Source organism: Bacillus rossius, chromosome 3 (assembly GCF_032445375.1).
Source record: "Bacillus rossius redtenbacheri isolate Brsri chromosome 3, Brsri_v3, whole genome shotgun sequence".
Classification (NCBI taxonomy): Eukaryota; Metazoa; Arthropoda; class Insecta; order Phasmatodea; family Bacillidae; genus Bacillus; species Bacillus rossius.
Window position 1 is genome coordinate 70493712 of NC_086332.1, and position 20079 is coordinate 70513790.

Sequence of the window (20079 nt, forward strand, 5' to 3'; positions counted from 1 at the left end):
CTAGCCCGCCCGCTCTTCGCTGTGAAGTGCACAATGCCTGGCAACCGACAACACACGTGTCGCATGTGACAAAAGACACAATGACATCTGGTCACATAAATGTTTCTTGCAGTCTCGTATTCGACTTAGCTAAACATTGATACCTTTGAAACTAGTAAAACATTACTCGAAACAGTTATATAATCCACAAAACAATTTTAAAATAAGTTTTTTTTGCCGAAATTTTAAATAGATTGGTATTCCACTTTGTGCTGTTGGTCGAAATGCGTAGTGATGACCACGTACTGTTACTTGTTTGATAAGTGGATAACCATAAACTCGTTATCATTTTTTTGAGTGTCGTCTTATTCAAGTTTTATCAGCGCAGCGAATCTCAACACTCGGTGTACGGTTTAAAAGTGGCGCGGCGCTGAGCAGGAGTCACTCGCAGGCAAGATGGCGTCGTGGTCACTTCTCGTACTCGGCCTCGTCGCCTTCGCGGCAACTGTCCGCTGCCAGGAGGTAAGCCCGACACTGCCCGACACTGCTGCGCCCTGGCTTGCACGTGAGAACTACAGGCCGTTCTTAGAGTAGCGCAGTCTCCAGCCCTGAACGGCTGTTTGCAAAGAGAAATGCTTTACGGTTTCATGGTGAACACAGTTATCGCATTATTCAAGTTATAATTATTGCAAACTCAAATAACTTTTTTTGGTCTGATTGATGTGTACACTCTTTTCATAGTTCATAACTAGTACTTTAAAATGTGCACGACGTCAAATAATGATAGTTTCGTAGAATATTGGCGAAGAACTGTAATAGTGTCTTGTCAAATGTTTTAATATGGCTACCATCTTGGAAAAGACAATACAAAAATAACAGTATGTATAGGTATAAGGCGTTCTAGGCTGTATTCGTATGTCTGATACAGACAAAATATTATCAATTTAATATTTATGTGTAAACACAAAAAAAAGTCGCAAGAATATATTCTTGTCTGGATAAATCGTATGACGCGAGTAGTTGTAAAACATCAATAGTTATGAACTGATAGTGATAAAATGCTCTTATAAATATATTTTATTACTAGTAGTTTTTATTATTAACACTTACATTATATAACTTTACGTCTTGTCCTTCCACGCTGCAATATCGCTTTTCAGTCCCAGTATTAATTATCTAAACGCTCATTTCTTTCAGAAACCAATTAACGACTTACACAAATTATATTTTCACATTATAACATCTGATGTGAATAACAAAGAACTTATTCAAAAATTCTTTAAATAAATCAAAAAATACTCACTGCAGTATTCTGATTCAGAACAATAAAAATCACAAAATAAAAGGACTGTAATTATTTTGCTAACCCAGTACATATGCCTACATTCTATATATGTAGGCTAGTAGTAGTTAGATTTAGTAAGTCCGAGCACAGGGGTGCCGGGTGCAGGATTCAGGATTCAGGATGTGTGACCTTGGACCTCTGATGTCACTGTTATGACCTTTGACCGATTACATCATAGCCGCCATTTTGGGTTACGTCATTTCCTACCGCCATATTGGATTACGTAATTTCCCACCACCTTATTGTATTACATCATTTCCGGCCGCCATCTTGGATGACCCTGCCGACATCTTGGATTACATCATTTCCCACAGCCATCTTAGATTACATCATTTCCGACAACCATTTTGGATTACATTTCCTACCGCCATATTTGATAACATTATTTCCGATCGCCATTTTGGATTCTAGAATTTTCGGCCATTTTGTTTTCTAGAACTTTCCACCATATTGGATTCTATAACTTTCTACCATTTTGTTTTCCACTAGTTATTATTAAGAAGTCATAGCCTCCATTTCGAATCACAGCTGTTGAAATTCTCGTTACGACTGCTTTCTTGGTTTATGGCATTACAATAGGTAGAATTGATGTAATCAATTAATAGAGACCTGCAAAATTCGCGGATTCATTCGGTGATAGGCTAGGATTCAAACACTAATTTCTTAGATAATTTTGATATTGGCTTACTGTTCATCTGGACGAATCTCAACCAGTTATATACCCACAACCAAAGAAGGATCGAATCACAGACAAACCAGCTGAGACGACTTACAAGTCGGCAGCCAATGAACTTGCGTTATTTGCCCGAGTGTACAGGGGTAAGTGCAGTCTATCCTGAAGGTCATCGCAACCGCGAATTTTGCAGGTCTCTATCAATTAATAATATTCTATATAAGTGGTTCAAAAACATCCGCCCCCCCCCCTAAAACATTGCTTACACAATCAGTGTTTACTGAACAATTATGGAAACTTAAAAGATGTTATGATGAAAGGTAAGCCAACCTGGAGTTTGATTTGTCCCGGGCTTCTGGGAGGGGCACAGGGAGGAGCGGGAGCGGTCCCCAAGCAGGGGTCGCTGCCCAAGAGAAGGGAGAGGTAGGAGCGGTCCCCCAGAGAGATCGCTGCCTACCGGAGGAGGGAAGGAGTAGGAGCGGTCCTGCAGAGAGGTCGCTGCCTGCCAGAGGAGGGAAGGGGTAGGAGCGGTCCTTCCGAGAGGTCGCTACCTACCAGAGGGGGTGGGGGTAGGAGCGGTCCTCCAGGGAGGTCACTGCCTAAATAATACTGCTCAAGTATTCTTGCCACTTTTATTTACCCAGGATTACTGGGAAGAGCTTTCTGCCTGGCTTAGCTCAGCCAGGGTAAATATACAATGTATGTACATATTCAGTAGGGAGGGCACATCTGTACCCTTCCTGTGCATACATATTCGAATTACAATACTCTTTACATTCACTTGTATCATTAACAGTTTTCTTGTCACAACACTATATATTTATATATTTGTCCTGAATTAGGCGGGGCAGGTAGACATAGTTACCTTAATTTACATTCCCCTTTGTCTGCCATCTAGGGGCGGGTGGCGAACTAAATTTCCTGCCCATAGATTGTGTAGGAGGGGTGGCGCACTTGGGGCTTGTGCTATCATACCAGCCGAGGCCAAAATGGTGGACATGACAATTCGCCCCCCTCCCTCTGTGGCCTTGACTGGGATCGTTGCACATGCCAGGAGTCAGCACGCTGGGCTTCAGTCCCAGGGCTGGCTCCTCTACACTGGCCACTACACTATGTGGAGGATAGACGGTAGCGGGCTGGTCTGCCCAGCCGTTCCCATGGTCGTAGGGTCCTGGAGGTAGTTGTCCTGGTGAAGAGGGGTTAGTAGGTTCCTGGGGTTCGGGGTTTTTGGACAGATCTGTTTTCCGTCTCCATGGCTGCAGGTGAATCCTGTTCTGGGGAAACCATATTCCTCAGTCTGGAAAAGGCTCTTTCTTCCAGTGGCATCTTGCCTTTGAGAGGGCGTCGCTCAGCGGCTGTCTCCATGACTGCATGGTCGATTTCCCCTTTGGGGTTCCTCCTTTCTGGCACCACTGAAAACCACTGCCCGAGTTATTTTGGCTTAGCTTGGTTGTGGCAGAGCGAAGGGAAGGAGTTTCTTGAGGTCTCTGGTCCCCTTGCGTCAACACAACCATCGGTTGGTCTCTGTGTTGTTCAGTGCAGATTCCAGGATTAGGGTTACCACCACTTTGATTAGGGGCATTCAGGTCACCCATTCCTTTGGTGCCCCAGTCAAGAGTCCGGCGGGACGTTCGTCCGAAGTGCATAGTTTGATCTTCAAAGTCCAATATCGCCTGCTGCTGCGTGAGCCAATCTTGGCCCAGCACAAGTTCTTCTCGAAGGTCCTTTGCGACTAAACATGGGATCTCCATCTCCATATCGGCTATGCAGCATTGTACCACAGCATTGCCCAGTAAGGTCATGGTGGATCCCTGGGTGGCAAGCTGTGCCATTTGGGGTTGGGAATTAATAGGGGTCCCTATTATCTACACCACACTCTCGCGCACATAATTAGTGGTGGCGGCTGAGTCGATAAGAGCCTGAATGTTCTGTGAGTCCAGTTGCACCTTGACTCTTGGCAGTTCTGGTTGTGGGTGGTGCTGTACGCACATAAGGCTCGGGGTCGGTCTACCTTCGAGCCGAGCTTGGGAGTTGAGGTCTTCTACCTTCGGTGTAGGGGTAGGGCTCGTTGGCACCACTCTTTCCCTCCAGGGGTCTACTGTGTTGAGGCTGTTCCTTTCAGACTGTTGGCAGCGGAACACTGGGCAGTCTTTGTGAAAGTGTTGTTCAGGGCAGTGCCAACACTTCGGCAACCTTTTGTTGGGGGTAGCATATTCTTGTACCAGGGTTGGTGGTGAACAAGGTTTACTTGTTACAGTGCCCCTAGTTTCGAGACAGTCTCGCTGCACGGCAGTGGCTCGAACCATAAGTTCGGATAAATTCTCGGGAGGCGGATGCCGTAGAAATGGCCGTAGGTTGGGCCGCACCAGCTCCAACAAGGTAGGAAGAAATTCATTTGGGTCTCTCCCTGGGTGTAGCCTCTTATAAAGTTTCCTTTTCTGTAGTAAGAAACTTTCGACATCCTCTCCTTCCTTTTGTTTGGTACCATATAATTGGGCAGTAAGCTTTGCCAGTCTTGATTGGTTTCCAAAATGGTTCAGGAAGCCCCCTGTGAACTCTTCCCAGGTGTCATACAGCCCTTCATGGTTATTCCACCATCTAGAGGCATCCCCAAGTAGTAATGGGCCTATCTGGTCTTGCACAGGGTCCTCATGATCCTGCCCTCTAAAGGGCCGAGGTACACTTGCAGATCCTGTACTTGAAGGTAAACTGGGATTCACTCTACACTGGGCGCAGGTAAACGACATCCCAGCAAGGTCCAGTGGTGTGTCTTCCCAGCCTAGACAGGCGAGATGGTAGTCGCGCTGGCAGGCCTGGCAGGTGACGATGACTAGGGCTGTCTCCGGGCAGTTCGGCGCGAAGCAGCGCCGGGGAGCTGGAACTGTTGGCTTCTTCTCTACCAGAAGTTGTCTGCAGGGCTGGCATATGTGGATATATGCCTGTTCACTGACTTGTTCCACGATACCAAGGCATTGTAGGTGAAACTGGGCATTGCAGCATACACAGGGAATGCTGGGTCCATCCGGTGCACTGCAGCGAGGTGCGGCACAGGATCCAGAAGACATCCTTCAGTTGGGTTGGGCGCCACCAGGTGTTTTCTGCACTCCTGGAAGTGGATGTGGTTCCGGCTGTGCTGATAGCTCTCGTAGAATCAGGGCGAGGTCCTCAGGTTATCCAAGCTGACTGGCCCCACGTTGGGCGCCAAATTGACTTGTCCCGGGCTTCTGGGAGGGGCACAGGGAGGAGCGGGAGCGGTCCCCAAGCAGGGGTCGCTGCCCAAGAGAAGGGAGAGGTAGGAGCGGTCCCCCAGAGAGGTCGCTGCCTACCGGAGGAGGGAAGGAGTAGGAGCGGTCCTGCAGAGAGGTCGCTGCCTACCAGAGGAGGGAAGGGGTAGGAGCGGTCCTTCAGAGAGGTCGCTACCTACCAGAGGGGGTGGGGGTAGGAGCGGTCCTCCAGGGAGGTCACTGCCTAAATAATACTGCTCAAGTATTCTTGCCACTTTTATTTACCCAGGATTACTGGGAAGAGCTTTCTGCCTGGCTTAGCTCAGCCAGGGTAAATATACAATGTATGTACATATTCAGTAGGGAGGGCACATCTGTACCCTTCCTGTGCATACATATTCGAATTACAATACTCTTTACATTCACTTGTATCATTAACAGTTTTCTTGTCACAACACTATATATTTATATATTTGTCCTGAATTAGGCGGGGCAGGTAGACAAAGTTACCTTAATTTACATTCCCCTTTGTCTGCCATCTAGGGGCGGGTGGCGAACTAAATTTCCTGCCCATAGATTGTGTAGGAGGGGTGGCGCACTTGGGGCTTGTGCTATCATACCAGCCGAGGCCAAAATGGTGGACATGACAAGTTCTTCATTCCATGATAATTAACGCTTTTTACTCAACAAAACCTTTCCCCTGCACATCCAACTGACACTTTTAGGTCGATTTTAGCTAGGTTGTACTTCCTTGAAAGACACGCACAGCATCCTTAAACTATATTATCTCGACTCCTGCCCCGCACAATGTCCCGTGTGTTGTAGATGTAACTGCACTATGTTGGCTGTTGTTCCTCAGGGCTACGATGCCTCGCCTACGGTGCAGACAGCACAAGGCACTGTCCGCGGGATGTCTGCCATCACGGCTGACGGCACCAAGTACTACAAGTTCCTGGGCATCCCGTACGCAAAGCCGCCTGTGGGGAACCTTCGATTTACGGTAAGTTTTCATCAGTAGCTTCATCACTGGTACAAACTATTTAGGACCTCTTTTTAAATACCTTATGATAGCTTATTATTGTAGGTATTGCTTGCAGCAAGCAAGCTAATACAAGCCTGCAAGTTTACTAGTCTCTAAGCGTTCAGATTGATGCAGGTTTGCTGCAACAAGCTTAGAGAAAGCTGGAACGAGCTTGATTCAAGCTTACAACAAACTTTAATTTATGTTTATTTGAAACGTTATCTTGGCTAGCGTTATTCACTCTCACTGCAAGCTTGCGAATGCAGGTCCATGTCATAGTTATCAAAACTGAGCTTGAAATATGCTTGAATCAAGGTCTTATGATAGGCTAGCACAGTAACAAATCTTTTAACTCTGCAAACTTAGCCTAAGAATAAATGCTATGTGGGGGTTGTTATTTTAATACTTCATCCGATAGTCGTAAAATACCATGCCATTTACTGCACATAAAAAATACTTTTCAGTTTGTGCGTACTAATTTCTACAGCTGATATATAAAATGGTCATAAATTCGTTGCAATGAAAATGTTATTTTATTTCTTGTATTTATTGTGCTCATATACTTTATAATATTTAACTTGTGAACTTCAATGCAAAGTTTGATTTCCGTACAGCTATATCTTCAGTATACATAGACCTTAATTTATTCTAAACTGAAAGTTGTTTATGGCTGTCCGTGGTACCAACTTTCCACGAATATTTAGTTTGGCGTCGTACCTGCTATGATAGTAAAGCCCGGTCTCCACCCCGCCAGTACCAGTCTCCGCTGGCGGAACGCACCCTCTCATCACGTCCGCACGAGTCAAGTTTGTGATTGTGTCCGCAACTAGTAAGTGCACCGTGCTGTGTGTTAGGCACTCGTATGAGTACCAGTGTATTTAATTCCCGTAAGAATTTATGTAAACTCATAATATTCACAAAATAAAGTGCATCGTTAAGTATGCGTGTGTCCCTTTAAGAGTATATAACTGGTTTGACGAACGCCTTAATATCGTTTGCGGCCCCAGGACAGATTTAATACGTAGTGCTCACTGAGTGTTTTAATAATAAATAAATAGTCTGGCTCCAGGTAACCATAGTAGCCCATACGCGACGAACAGTTTCTGGTTTGACTGGTGTTTTTCATATAAAAAAATACCATATAGATAAACGCACATATTTAGACCTTCTGTCAGTCGTTTCCCACTTGGAGAATTTAACAAAGTAAATTGTAAGAGTTTTAGATGTTAAAATATTTATTAGTGCTGTATGGATGTGGCGCGCGAGGGCGCTATCCCTCTCCTCTCCCGCTGCACAGCTCTTGCGGCGAGTCCTCAGGAGTTCGCTGTACAAGGCTGACGTCACGTGTGGAAGCTCTAATGCGTACATCACTGAGTTCTGTGTGACAGTAAATCTTATTAATCAACAAAAACCTTCGGTACTTAATTCACCACAAATACCTGGTCCAGTTTGCGGTGCAGCGTGTGACCCTCTCGCCGTAACTCCTCCTTCGCCGCGAGAACGCCCCATGGAGTTTTGAAAAGAGTACAGAGCCGACTGATTCGTATCGCAATCTTTCTATAGCGGGACGGCCACCAGAGGGCGTAGACGAGTAACGTGAAATGCAACATGTGTTAACAGTGTTTCCAGTGTAAATTGTAGTATACCGACACAGGCTTAGTACCTGTCCATCGGCTCCTGTGAATAAAACCACGCCCGCCAAAAGTTTGTTTTACTCAGTAGTTTGCCCAAACTACTTAGGAATCAACTACATATGCGGAGAAGGGAGCGCTCAGGAATGCCGTTAGTTAGTAGAGTCTTCACCATCTGGTTCAGTCACCGAGCTTAGTGAGCCACACTGGGACCGGTGATCCACACCAACCCTGGGGTTAGACGCCCGGGCTAACCTGGCGCCCTCCTGGAACAAGTCTATATTTCAATTGTAAATTACTTCCGCGTCACTACGTTCAAGCCGGTTCTGTCACGGGACCGCCGGGCAGTGGCAAGTTATAATAAGGTTAGTAAGAGTTTGTAACACTGTTGTAGAAAGCTTATTTTGGCGACCCCAGTCTAAAGCTTAGTTTACATAATTCTATTATGATTTACACTTATAGTGTAGGTACCCAAATTACACTGGTCGACATGATTTTTGTAACAGTGATAAGAATGCTATTTTTTAGTTCCTTTATGTATTTAATCAAAACCCTTTTTCACAGAAATAGCCTAGCATGTCCCATTTACAAGCAACTGCTTGTCCTTTTATAATAGTCATTGACATTATTTGTACATGACTTTGGACTGGAAAATGTAATATTTACCACAATATCGTAAAGGGAGGTTTCCCACAGTATTATACGAACCTTTAAGGGCAGTTTTATATACGGAAAATTTAATAAAGATCGATTAAACGATAAATCTCGACATTCCGGGAAGAAATATTGTCCCTCACGGTGACGCGTCGGCTCCTAAAATATACTCGGAAAAGATTCTAGTGAACCAGCTCTAAACTGTAAACCACGGCTATCTAGCGGCTCCAATAGTTACTAATGACTCGTGAAACATGCGCTAGATAATACCAAGGTCAAGCTTCCACAGCACTTCGCACAAAAGTGCAGAAAGCGGTCCGAATGCTACAGCACTCCACCGCAGTGTTGCCAATATAGCGACTTTGTTGCTAGAAATGAAGACTTTTGCTTAAGTCTTAGCGAAGAAAAAAAACTTATGATAAAAATATATAGATACTTATTAGACGAATTTCTGAGTACAAACCAAAACATTTTAGACAATGGATACGTAAACTATAGAGTAGGTAGGTACTAAACTGACTAAGAGTAACAATTCACTGACTATAGAACAACGCACTACCTACTAGTATTATCGTCAGTTAGTCTTATCGATATAGACTTGAAATGTTTAACCTTTTAACTTATTTTTTTTTCGAGTTGACAAAAAACGTATGTATATTAAATAATAATAAAATATATTTCTGACCAACAATATTTTGTTTTTGAAATGTTAACTCATAACACAAGAGCAATGCGGTCGAGGAATCCCCGGATTTTGTTATGTTTTTAAGGCTGAACAATCGGATTGATATCGACTTAGTTGATTGTTTTATATCCATAGCCCGCTTGCTTTTTAATTCATTTTAAATAATTATAAAGTCCTTAAACTTGTGTTGTGGTGGCTTAAATAATGGATTTACCTCAGGAAAAATAGCAGTACGTTAAAAAATATCGAGATACATGGGAAGCAGAGCCTAAATTCAAGGGATGGCTGAAACCAGTCTTTGAAGACTATCTAAGGAAAGATGTCAAATATATGTAACAGAATTTTATGCTAAATTGAGTGATATTAAACAAATTCAAAAACTAATAAGCATAAACAAAAAACTGATTAAAAAAACACAAGCTTTTAAACCTGTTAAAATTGTCCCGGAAACAACGGTAAGAATATCAAGCAGAACGGAATGTGTCCTTCCTTTATTTATTACTGGACATTTTCTATTTTAGCTGTATATCATTTAGGCACAGGTGTTTTCCAGTGTTGAGGCTACTAAAAACATGCAATTACATCGTACAAAGTGTACTAACTTTTTCACCGAAGTTTTAGCTCCATATTCTACACATTCATTGGTTGAAGATATAGGTGATCAAAAATACAATGTACTAATAGGTGAATCCACAGATGCATCAGTTTCAAAAACACTAGGAATCGTTATACGGTACTATAGTGTAAAAAACAAACCATTATATCAGCATTTCTCAAGCTCGCCTTAGTAGAAACTGCAGATGCAAAAAATCTGGCTGCTGTTCTTGTGAATTCCTTGAAGTATCTCCAAATCCCAATCGCTAATATGGTAGGAATTTGCACATATAATGTTTCTGTAATGGTCGGAGTAAATTATGATCTTTTCTAACTACTCAAGAGAGAACATGAATTTAATTTTTTTTTTTTTTCGTTATGTATGTCATTCTCAACAACTTGCGGTTTAACACACCTCAGTAAATACCATACCTATAAACATAGAGTTTCTTGTACGGAAAACCTACAATTGATTTCTATTTCTCCCAAAAGACAAAAATAATATAACAATATTTATGAGACGATAAATTGCGGGAAACAGCCACTAAAAAATTCGAAAGTCTGTGCAACCCGTTGAATTTCAACTGCACCAGTTGTACGCAGGATTCTGGAGCGAAAATTTTCACTTTTAATGGTTCAAGACAATTGCTACACAGCTGATCTTTTGTACAAGATGTATTGCGATGAATCAAATCAACTTTACATGCTTTAATTAAAAATATTTTAAAGGACATATAAATAGCACTATAAGCATTTGAAGGTGAAGACAATGATCCCACAAAATTACTTGATACCCTAGAATTTCTCATGCAATCACTCGGAAAAAAATTGTTTTTTCCAACTGTTGATTTGGTGACAACTCCCGTTTTGAACGAATGTACGTACACCAATCCACAACTTGGTTTTGCGTTTGAACATAAATTGTCTGAGTCAAGTTTGTCTCAAAAAAAAATTATTTGAAGAAGAGGTGCATTGAATTTAGTCTGAAACTCATAAAGGAGATTCAACAAAGACTACCAAGTAACGTCATTATCATGAAAAGTTCAATGTTAAATGTTGAAGAAACATTAAAAGTAAATAAAAATAATGCAATAGCCGATGTAGCCAAAGAATTGGCTTTGAGTAGCGATTGCATAGACGATATGCTGAAAGAATGGCATAATATCAACTTAATTATGTGGAATAACAATACTAACACTGTTAGATTTTGGAGTGAGGTTTTGCAGTATAAAAATGTCGTAGGAGAGAATCCCTTTTCTTAGATTTCACAATTGGTATTCACTATTCTATCGCTGCCTTATTCAAATGCTAAAGTCGAAAGCGTATTCAGTTCGATGAACATGATAAAAACAAAACAACGCAATAGATTGTCATAAAAAATATTAATACGTTGATCCTGTCGAGAAATCAGTTAAAAAAAATTAAATATGTTGTGCATCTTTTGAAATACCGTCGAAAGCGCTGCAACTCATTGGAACGAACAAAAGTTATTCTTTTGCAACAAAAACCGTTAAACTGCAACATCTGGTTTTGATCGACGTTCAACCCTTTACTTCAACTACAGCTGTGTCAGATGAACATGAGACCGAAGAATTATTTGATTTATTAAGTGACAATGATGAATAACTTACATATATATTTTTAATCTGATTTAAATTCTATTTTACCTTTTGTTACAAATGCAATTGCATATTTAAAGTATTTTTGGCAATTGTGATTTAAACAATGATTATAACATACTTAATTAAACATTAGTTTTTTATATGTATGTTGCTGCACACGATGCGTTATTTAATTATAATTTAATTACTTGCCAACACATTTTTACTAACTTTTTCACGGACCCAACCCCCTCCTCCTTTTTTTTAGACCACCACTGGCCTCTTATGCCCCTCCCAGAACGAAATCCTGGATCCAACCCAGGTGGAATCAGTTTTAGCGACTTTCTAGCGATTTTTGATATTGAGCCTAGTGATTCGGATTTATTGGAGTTGGCAACAGTGGGTCCACCGTCTGACGGGGCCGGAAGAGCACAGACTACTACAGCAGTCCACAGGTAAGCGGGACCAGCCAGGTCTCGACTGCTACACAAGTCGACCGGAGTTAAAGGGTTTTAAGTCAATTTTATATAAAATGGCAAGTTCTAGTCGTCGATGTTGCAAAAATCCACCGGATAAGTTTTTTTTGATATATGCGGACGATTTATTTTAAAGTCACAAGCTAGATCTATATCCGTGGAAGTAAAAAAACCTATCTTTTATATTTTAAGTGCCAAATTGGAGATCAAGATAAAAGTTGGTCCCCTCATGTTTACTTTGTGAGTTGTCACGTTATTTGAGTGCAGTAGATGCATCGCAAGTAAAAGTCTATGCCGTTTGCAGTTTATATGGTGTGTAGAGAATCTACTGACCATGTAAGCGATTTATATTTTTGTATCACTAAAACAGAAGGGATATCAAAAAAGCAAAGGAACGAAATTCAATATCCACATTTGCCTTTTGCAGTAAGGCCAGTTCCTCATAGCCAGGAACTGCCGGTACCGATTGCGCCTTCAAACCTGAACAACATGTTTTTCGGTGATTCTAATTCATCAGGATCTGATTCAAAACTTTCTGAGAACACCACTTGTAACTCAATATTTTACCAACTACCAGTGAACTTCTCTTAATAACTCAGAATGAATTAAATGATTTGGTACTTGACCTGGGATTATCAACATAAAAATCGTAACTCTTCTTGGTTCCAGACTCCAACAGTGGAACCTGTAAATGGAAATTGTTTCATTTTACCGAAAACGAAATGTAACAGTTTCAAGTTTTTTATAACACGGAAGGATCACTATGTGTTTTTGTGATATTGATGGTTTAATGAATTAGCTTAATATGTAACATGTACCTTCCGAGTGGTGTATTTCATACATTGATCGAAATACAGCCTAAAAGCAGTCTTCCATCATAATGGAAACAAAAAAAACATATATTCCTTTAGCCCATTCACAATGAAAGAAATCTATGACAACTTAGCAACCATACTAAATCGCGTTAAATATGAATGAATATCAGTGGAATATTTGTGGGGATTTAAAAGTCATAGGTATAATGCTAGAACTTCAAGGGGGTTTTACAAAGTATTGCTGTTTTTTTTGTATCTATGGGACAGTAGGGCATCAAAAGAACATTTCCGTAAGAAAGATTGGCCTCATAGAACCTATTTTGAACCTGGTACTTCAAACATAAAATATGACTCCCTTGAAAACCCAAAAAATTGCTTCTTTCCCTCTCCTAATTAGGATTGGACTAATGAAAAACTTTGTTAAAGCCATGAACCAAGAAGGTAATGTTTTCAAGAACCTAAAATAAATATTTCCTAAAATAAGTTATGCAAAACGAAAATAAAACTTATTTAATGGACCTCAAATAAGAAAGCTTCTAGGTGATTTCCATTTTCATGAAAAGTTAAATGAAAAGGAATTGGCAGCTTCGAAGTGTTTTGTAAGTGTAGTGAAAGGATTTCTGGGCAACAAGAAAGTTGAAAACTATAAATACCTCATAGATGAACTCTTGAAAGCCTATGAAATACTAGGTTGTCGCATATCCTTAAAAATGCATTTTATACACTCACAGTTGGATATTTTCCGGAAAATTTGGATGCAGTAAGCGATGAAAAAGGAGAGATGTTTCACCAGGACATCAGGACGATGGAAACAAGACACCAGGGACGCTGGAACTCATCAATATTGGGCAACTACAGCTGTTTTAAAAAGAGATGATACTACAGAACACAAGAGGAAAAAGTGAAAGTTTTGGTCGCTGAATGACATCTCATATAATATATTTTTTATTCACACAATCCTCATAAATTTCTTTGAATGGATTTAACACACTTTACATGTTTATATTAAAAAAAATATTATTAATAATTATTTGATTGTAAAAATATGTCTTCTCCTTCATTTCCTCCACCACCCACCCCATGTAACATAAAAGCTATACGTGTTAGAGTAATCTGCTTATCATTTTCGGATTTATAATTACAAAATACTTCATATACACCTATTTTCATCTATGTTACTTCAAACAAAGTTTAAATTTATTGGCCTGTGTTATAATAGAGTTTGTGTATACTTTATTAAATAAAATTCTTATCACATAAAACAAAACTGGATATTTAGTAAGAATTAAATATTTAATATCATTTGCTAAATTATTTTCGCCGTCTACAGCAGTGACAAAATGTTTTAGTCGCACCATGTAATTCAGCAGAAAAACCTTCTCTCTAGTAAATCTTTCATTTTATATATTTGTATTTACTTAGGTAATTAATTCTTTTCTGCTAGCAAGATATAGGTTGAATTGAAATCTTTTAGTCGGCAACAAAATAATTAAAGGCTTACATTGAGAATATCAGTGCACGAAAAATTACACTGAGCCTCAAATACTGATACAATCTTCATATAAGCGCCTATTTGCTAAAACTCAGTCAAAACGCACTAGGAAATGTACTTTGCGCATGTATTCAACTTTTACACACTAGCTCTGGGATACGAATATATCATTGTGCTATCCCCCCTAAATGCGTTAGCTAATACTTCATTAAACTAACTTATAGTTCACAAGCGCTGCAATAGTATAACATATCTCAAAGAGTTAGATAACAAATGTGACTGGCCTGTATTTTTCCAGGATCCACAAGAAGCAGAGTCGTGGTCAGGAGTGAAGAACGCAACTAGTTTCGGGCCAATGTGCTTACAGCTCAGGGGTGGATCTGAGGACTGCCTGTTCTTGAATGTCCACTCGCCACAGGTAAGTACAATACAACTTGCGTTTAGCTTTATTCCATCACTGGGACATTCGGTTTGCTAACCGATAGCTTGTACCAGGGTCCATGGTATACTGTGTGTGTGGTGTGTATATGTGTATATATATGTGTGTGTAAAATGGAACAGAAATATTCATATAAATTTACAGATATTTGTACATTTACATGAAAACAACTGTATCACTACAAAATAGTGATCGCAGTGTACAAAGTTACAATTAATTTCTTTTAGTATTATAAACTATTTCTTGGCAACTGGTTTCCAAAGGAATCTTTTGTGAAAGTAAGGTTTTGTTTTCTGTGTGAATGAACTAATTCAAGTCGGGTTCGACTTTCAAGAAGTTTCACACGCTAATATTTGTGATTCGCCTACGAGTAAATAGATTGCAGCTATCCTACGTGCTGACTGTGTAGTATCGCAACTTTCATAATTGACAGCTCTGGCTGTCAAGGCTGGGCTATAGTAGCATTGGAGGTTTTTTTTTTTTAATTTTAAGTGGATTTTGGATGTTTTAGAACGAATTATAGTACATTACATTTGTATTTTCTGATACAAAAGTATTTTAATAAGTCGGGAACACAAATTGAGGTTGTGTTGCTGCAAGGATTCATCTTGATCTTGACCTCAATTTAAAATACGACACCTCGATTTCAACACTAACAAAAGCCTACAAATTTGAGTTTTCAAGAAATTAAATAAAAAATAAATATGTAAAACCTTTTATTTTCTGTTGTTTTGTAACTTCGATTCGATAGCTGACATAGTAAAATTTCTTTATGGCTGCCAAAAATAAAGACAATTTTAAAAATAAACAATACATAATTAGGCTGAGCAACATCTAATTAGTAAAATCAGTTATGGTTCCCCATTTAATCTTCAGACAGAAAGAGTATATATGCACCAATTTAAACAAAAAAAAGTTAATTATATGTTATGGTGAATAACTGACTTCTTAAAATTTTCGTTTTAACAGAGACAATGTTCTGTGTTCAAACTTCCCAAACTCTTGCATAAAACAAACTATGACAGTCTTTGATTCGTGAAAAAAAAATTTAAAATTTGTTGTATACTGTTATTTAAAAGGCAATTTTAACTTTACACTCTATAAATATGTTTTTTTACAACATACTACTTGTAGGTGTATTACATATTCATCGTTAAATAAGTTGTTTACAGTTTTATAATAGTCAGATTTTAGTAATAAATCTGACGTTTTCATAGTTTATTTATTTCGTCTTCTTTTATTTTCACTCTAGTTGGGTAGCTGTACGTAGAAATGTTGATGCGATTATGATACATTAACAGTGAGGGTATAATGTGAAGGAATTCCGAATCCCGTTGCTTAATAGTGCAAGATTCACAAGCAAGGATATTTTATATAAATTTTGTATATATATAAACTGTGCTTACCTTTCAGAATAAAAATGACTTTTTCTAATTACCATGTACATGCCTATACAACATGAAAACACAGTGAGGTTAACGAAATCTATAAGTAGCCATTGCTGTCAAGCTAATAAAATTCGGCCCTAAAACCGGCTCGATCACCCTAAATTTAAGGGTCATTTTACTAACAATAACACTTTAAGGTTATGACAGTTGGTACATTTTAAACTCAAATTTTATTTTTTCAGCTGCCATCGAAAAACTCCTCCTTGCTGCCCGTCATGGTGCACATCCACGGCGGAGCTTTTGTGGGTCGTTCAGGGGACTTCGAGCCAGGGCAGCTTCTTAACTACGGAGTTGTCTTCGTGGGTTTAAACTACCGCCTCAACGTGTTTGGTAAGAAGCTCGTTACATTTTTATTATATCGTTTGGGCATCCTTTATTAAATTAAATTCTTGTTGAAAAAAAACAAATTTGGATAGGTATTAATAATTAAATATTTAATATCAACTAAAGTAATATAGTTTAGGGGCTGCGGGGACTGGGTCCTGGGTCCGGTGACTGGTGCCGAGCTACATCTCTGAATGTGACGTCACGGCGGCCATCTTGGATTGAGACGTCACGGCGGCCATCTTGGATGAGTGTGGAGTTGACCTTTGACCTTGACCCCGGCGGTCATTTTGTATCCGCCATCTTGGATCCGCAATCTTTAAATCGAGTGCCCCACTCACCCATGATGTAATTTTCGTCACGGTCGCCATATCGATTTTTTTTTCTATTCCACTGGAGCCTGCCATATAGGATACCGTCGACCTTGTTTCCGCTGTATGTTCCTAGAGAGCGACAGGGTCGCTCTTGATTTCTTTCTGTTCCACTGGAGGCCGCCATCTTGGATACCATCGACTTTGTTTCTGCTGTTTGTTCCTAGAGAGTGTTTGTGAGGCTCATGATTTTTTTTATTCCGTTCCACTGGAGGCCGCAATCTTGGATACCGTCGACTTTGTTTCTGCTGTTTGTTCCTAGAGAAAGCCAGTGTCGCTCAGTCTCATCACATAAGGTAATTGTTCCATTACCTACCAGAGCTATTATGGTCCTTATCGACATATTATATTTAATTTTTATGCAAAATACATTGGAAGCGCTGTGATTCGAACCATCGCAGCTCTGATCTCTAGGTTGGAAAACATATGCCTTTAACCGCACGGCAATCGAGTCATTTACCAGACTGAGAATTAAATAAGGTATATATAAAAATAACATGCATATTCGGACTTGTAATTTTTTTTTTTTTTTTAGTTTGGAGTAATAATATCATCACCTGTTCGAGACAAAACCACCATCTTGTATTAAGACGTAACTGTTGTAATTATCGTTACTGTTGGCATCTTGAAAATCCGTAATTTCAATGATTGAAATTCCGAAAAAAATTCCAAAAAGTATTTTAAAAATCGCCTACTTCAAATGTTTAGTTATTTAAACTATTTCGGTCATCGGTTCTATTTCCGGCGAGATAAACCAGTATTTTAATATATTTAAAAATTCTCAGTAAAAAGTAATAACAACATCTTCCACCACACCCGACATTTTGAATTGTCACCACGGAATCAATTATCGTGAAAGGCGCCTTCTTGAAATCTTTATTTACTATCCGATTTTAATGAAAACAAGTTCAAAATTCAACAAAAAATTAACTTATTAGAATACTGATTGATTAGATCGATTCCCGTCCTTGGTTCGAAGCCGGTAAGAGCATAAAAAAAAAAAAAAAGACAGAATCTTCCTCCACAGAAGCCACATACAGACTGACCTACCACCACCAATAGCAAGATATATATCGTCATCTGGTATGACATCATGTCCGCCATCTTGTCTACGTCCGCGGGATAACATATTGTTTTCGTCTGCTAGAGTGTGCTGATGGCATGTTAGTATAATTTTCTGTTCACCATACCATTGACCTCGACTGTAGGCATTGATCTTTGACCATAACCTTGAACTTTGACCGTGACTTTGAAATTTAACCATGAAATTGAACTTTGTCCTTGACCTTGAACTTTGACCTTGACTTTGAAATTGGACCTTGACCTTGAAAATTGACTTTGACCTTGACCTTAAAGATCATCATGGATCCGACATTATGTGTTCAGTATATGCTACCAGGAGCGACCACCTGTTAGAGGACATTGCCACCATCTTGTTTTCGTCTCCTGGAGACCAAACTCTTGTTTACGTCTACTAGAGTAGGCTACCAACATAAAGTTTAATTCTTACCCGCTAGAGTGCAGTAATCATTTATTTTTACTGATGTGCCCACCATGTTGGACATTTGTATTTATTGACATAAATTCGGAAAAATTCCAAAATTCAGCGAAAAAATCACTCACTAATTTACATATTGAATAGATTGATTACTGTCGTCGGTTTGCTTCTTGACCAGTGTCAAGTATTACTAAATATTAAATAAATTTATATTTTTGATTCCATTACGTACCTTTCACGGAATTATCAATTATTCACTCTAAGTAAACGACTCAAGACAATATACGACAATGTAGGACGAATTAAATACGTAGCCGTTAAGCCTAACATGTAAGTCTAGTTTTTGATACTTAGAATAACCTCTCAACCGTTCATGTACAAAGCCATCTATACATATAGAAAAATCGTCTTCGGACCGCGAGGCCGGCTCATAAACAATGTCAGACGTATAGACCAGTTATTTCCGAACCTCATGACCTTCTTCGTTGTTAGCTAAAAACAGTCAATTAGACCATCGTGCAATTTTTTATACATACTAAAGGATCAAGTGACCTTGAAAAATATTTTAGCAACACCAAGAGGTTTTGAACTAGTAAATATTCAGCCACTACAGATTTCACTACGCACAATCAACGAAAAGGAAGCACCATCAACAAAAAGATACCACATTTGAAAGCACAATCAAAAAGGTAGCACATTTTGGAAGCATAATAAAAAAGACAGCACATTTCGGATGCATAATCAAAGAGTCAGAACATTTTGGAAGCACCATCAACAAAAAGGCAGCACATTTTGGAAGCACTTCAACAAAATTAACTCATTTTGAAGAACAATTTAAAAGGCAGAAATTTGAAAGCACAATCAACAAAAAGCAAGCTCATTTTGGACGCACCGACTATCAAAAAGGCAGCACATTTGGGAAGCACCATCATCAAAACAGCAGCACATTTTGGAAGCACAATCAAAAAGGCAGCACATTTGGAGCACCATAAACAAAAAGGCAGCACATTTTCGAAGCACAATCAAAAAGGCAGCACATTTTGGAAGCACAATCATAAAGGCAGCACATTTTGGAAGCACAATCAAAAAGGCAGCACACTTTTGGAAGCACCATAAACAAAAAGGCAGCACATTTGGAAGCACAATCAAAAAAGCAGCTGTATTACGAGAACTAAGTCTTAGTTAGAAATCAGAATACAAAAAAAAAACATTGAATTTTTACTTTAAATATTTAATTTATTTTTTAACATTATACAAATGCAAGTAAAATAAGACATTATTGTATTTAGCCAGCTTTACTCGGTTCTTTGAGTAAGAAGGATATTTCTTTGATGCACGAATAGTTTCCTGCACAAAGCGAGCCATGTAGAAGTCTTAGCCGGTCAACAAATATGCAAGGATCTTTCCACGATGTGTAATCAATCTCTGCTACCAGCATCTTACTTGTTTGTTTATATAAATACTTTTAATATCACAATCATTCCAGTGATCTAAATAAGCTTTATCAGATTTTTTTATTATAACACGTCGTTTCCATCGTTTCGGTCTCAGGACACCGCCACATTCTTCGATCTTGTAAGCTTTAGGTGCTTCATCACAGTCTATGCCCTTGTCAACAGCCTCAGAGTCACTGTAGTAATCACCGAAGAAGGCATCGTCTTCATCTAGATTACCGTAAGAATTCGATATCGATGATGGCGAAGTGTCTTCATCGTCTTCATGCTTCCCTTTTAGGAGTCCATCATTTTTACAAAGAATGAAAGATCTACTTGAATTCGGTGGGAATGTATTCTCACTTTTCATGTTAAG

General features: G+C 39.3%; 1 protein-coding gene across 1 annotated transcript in view; it reads left to right on the forward strand.

Annotated features, from left to right (window-relative positions):
• The first annotated feature begins 425 nt into the window (after positions 1 to 425).
• The window catches only part of LOC134530871 (carboxylic ester hydrolase-like), a 30097-nt gene continuing 10443 nt past the window's right edge, over positions 426 to 20079 (forward strand). Inside the window, exons 1-4 of the mRNA XM_063366137.1 lie at positions 426 to 501; positions 6081 to 6221; positions 14489 to 14608; positions 16260 to 16407. Of these exons, the coding sequence (XP_063222207.1) occupies positions 436 to 501; positions 6081 to 6221; positions 14489 to 14608; positions 16260 to 16407 (475 nt within the window). The 5' untranslated portion in view covers positions 426 to 435. The remainder of the gene's footprint in view (positions 502 to 6080; positions 6222 to 14488; positions 14609 to 16259; positions 16408 to 20079) is intronic.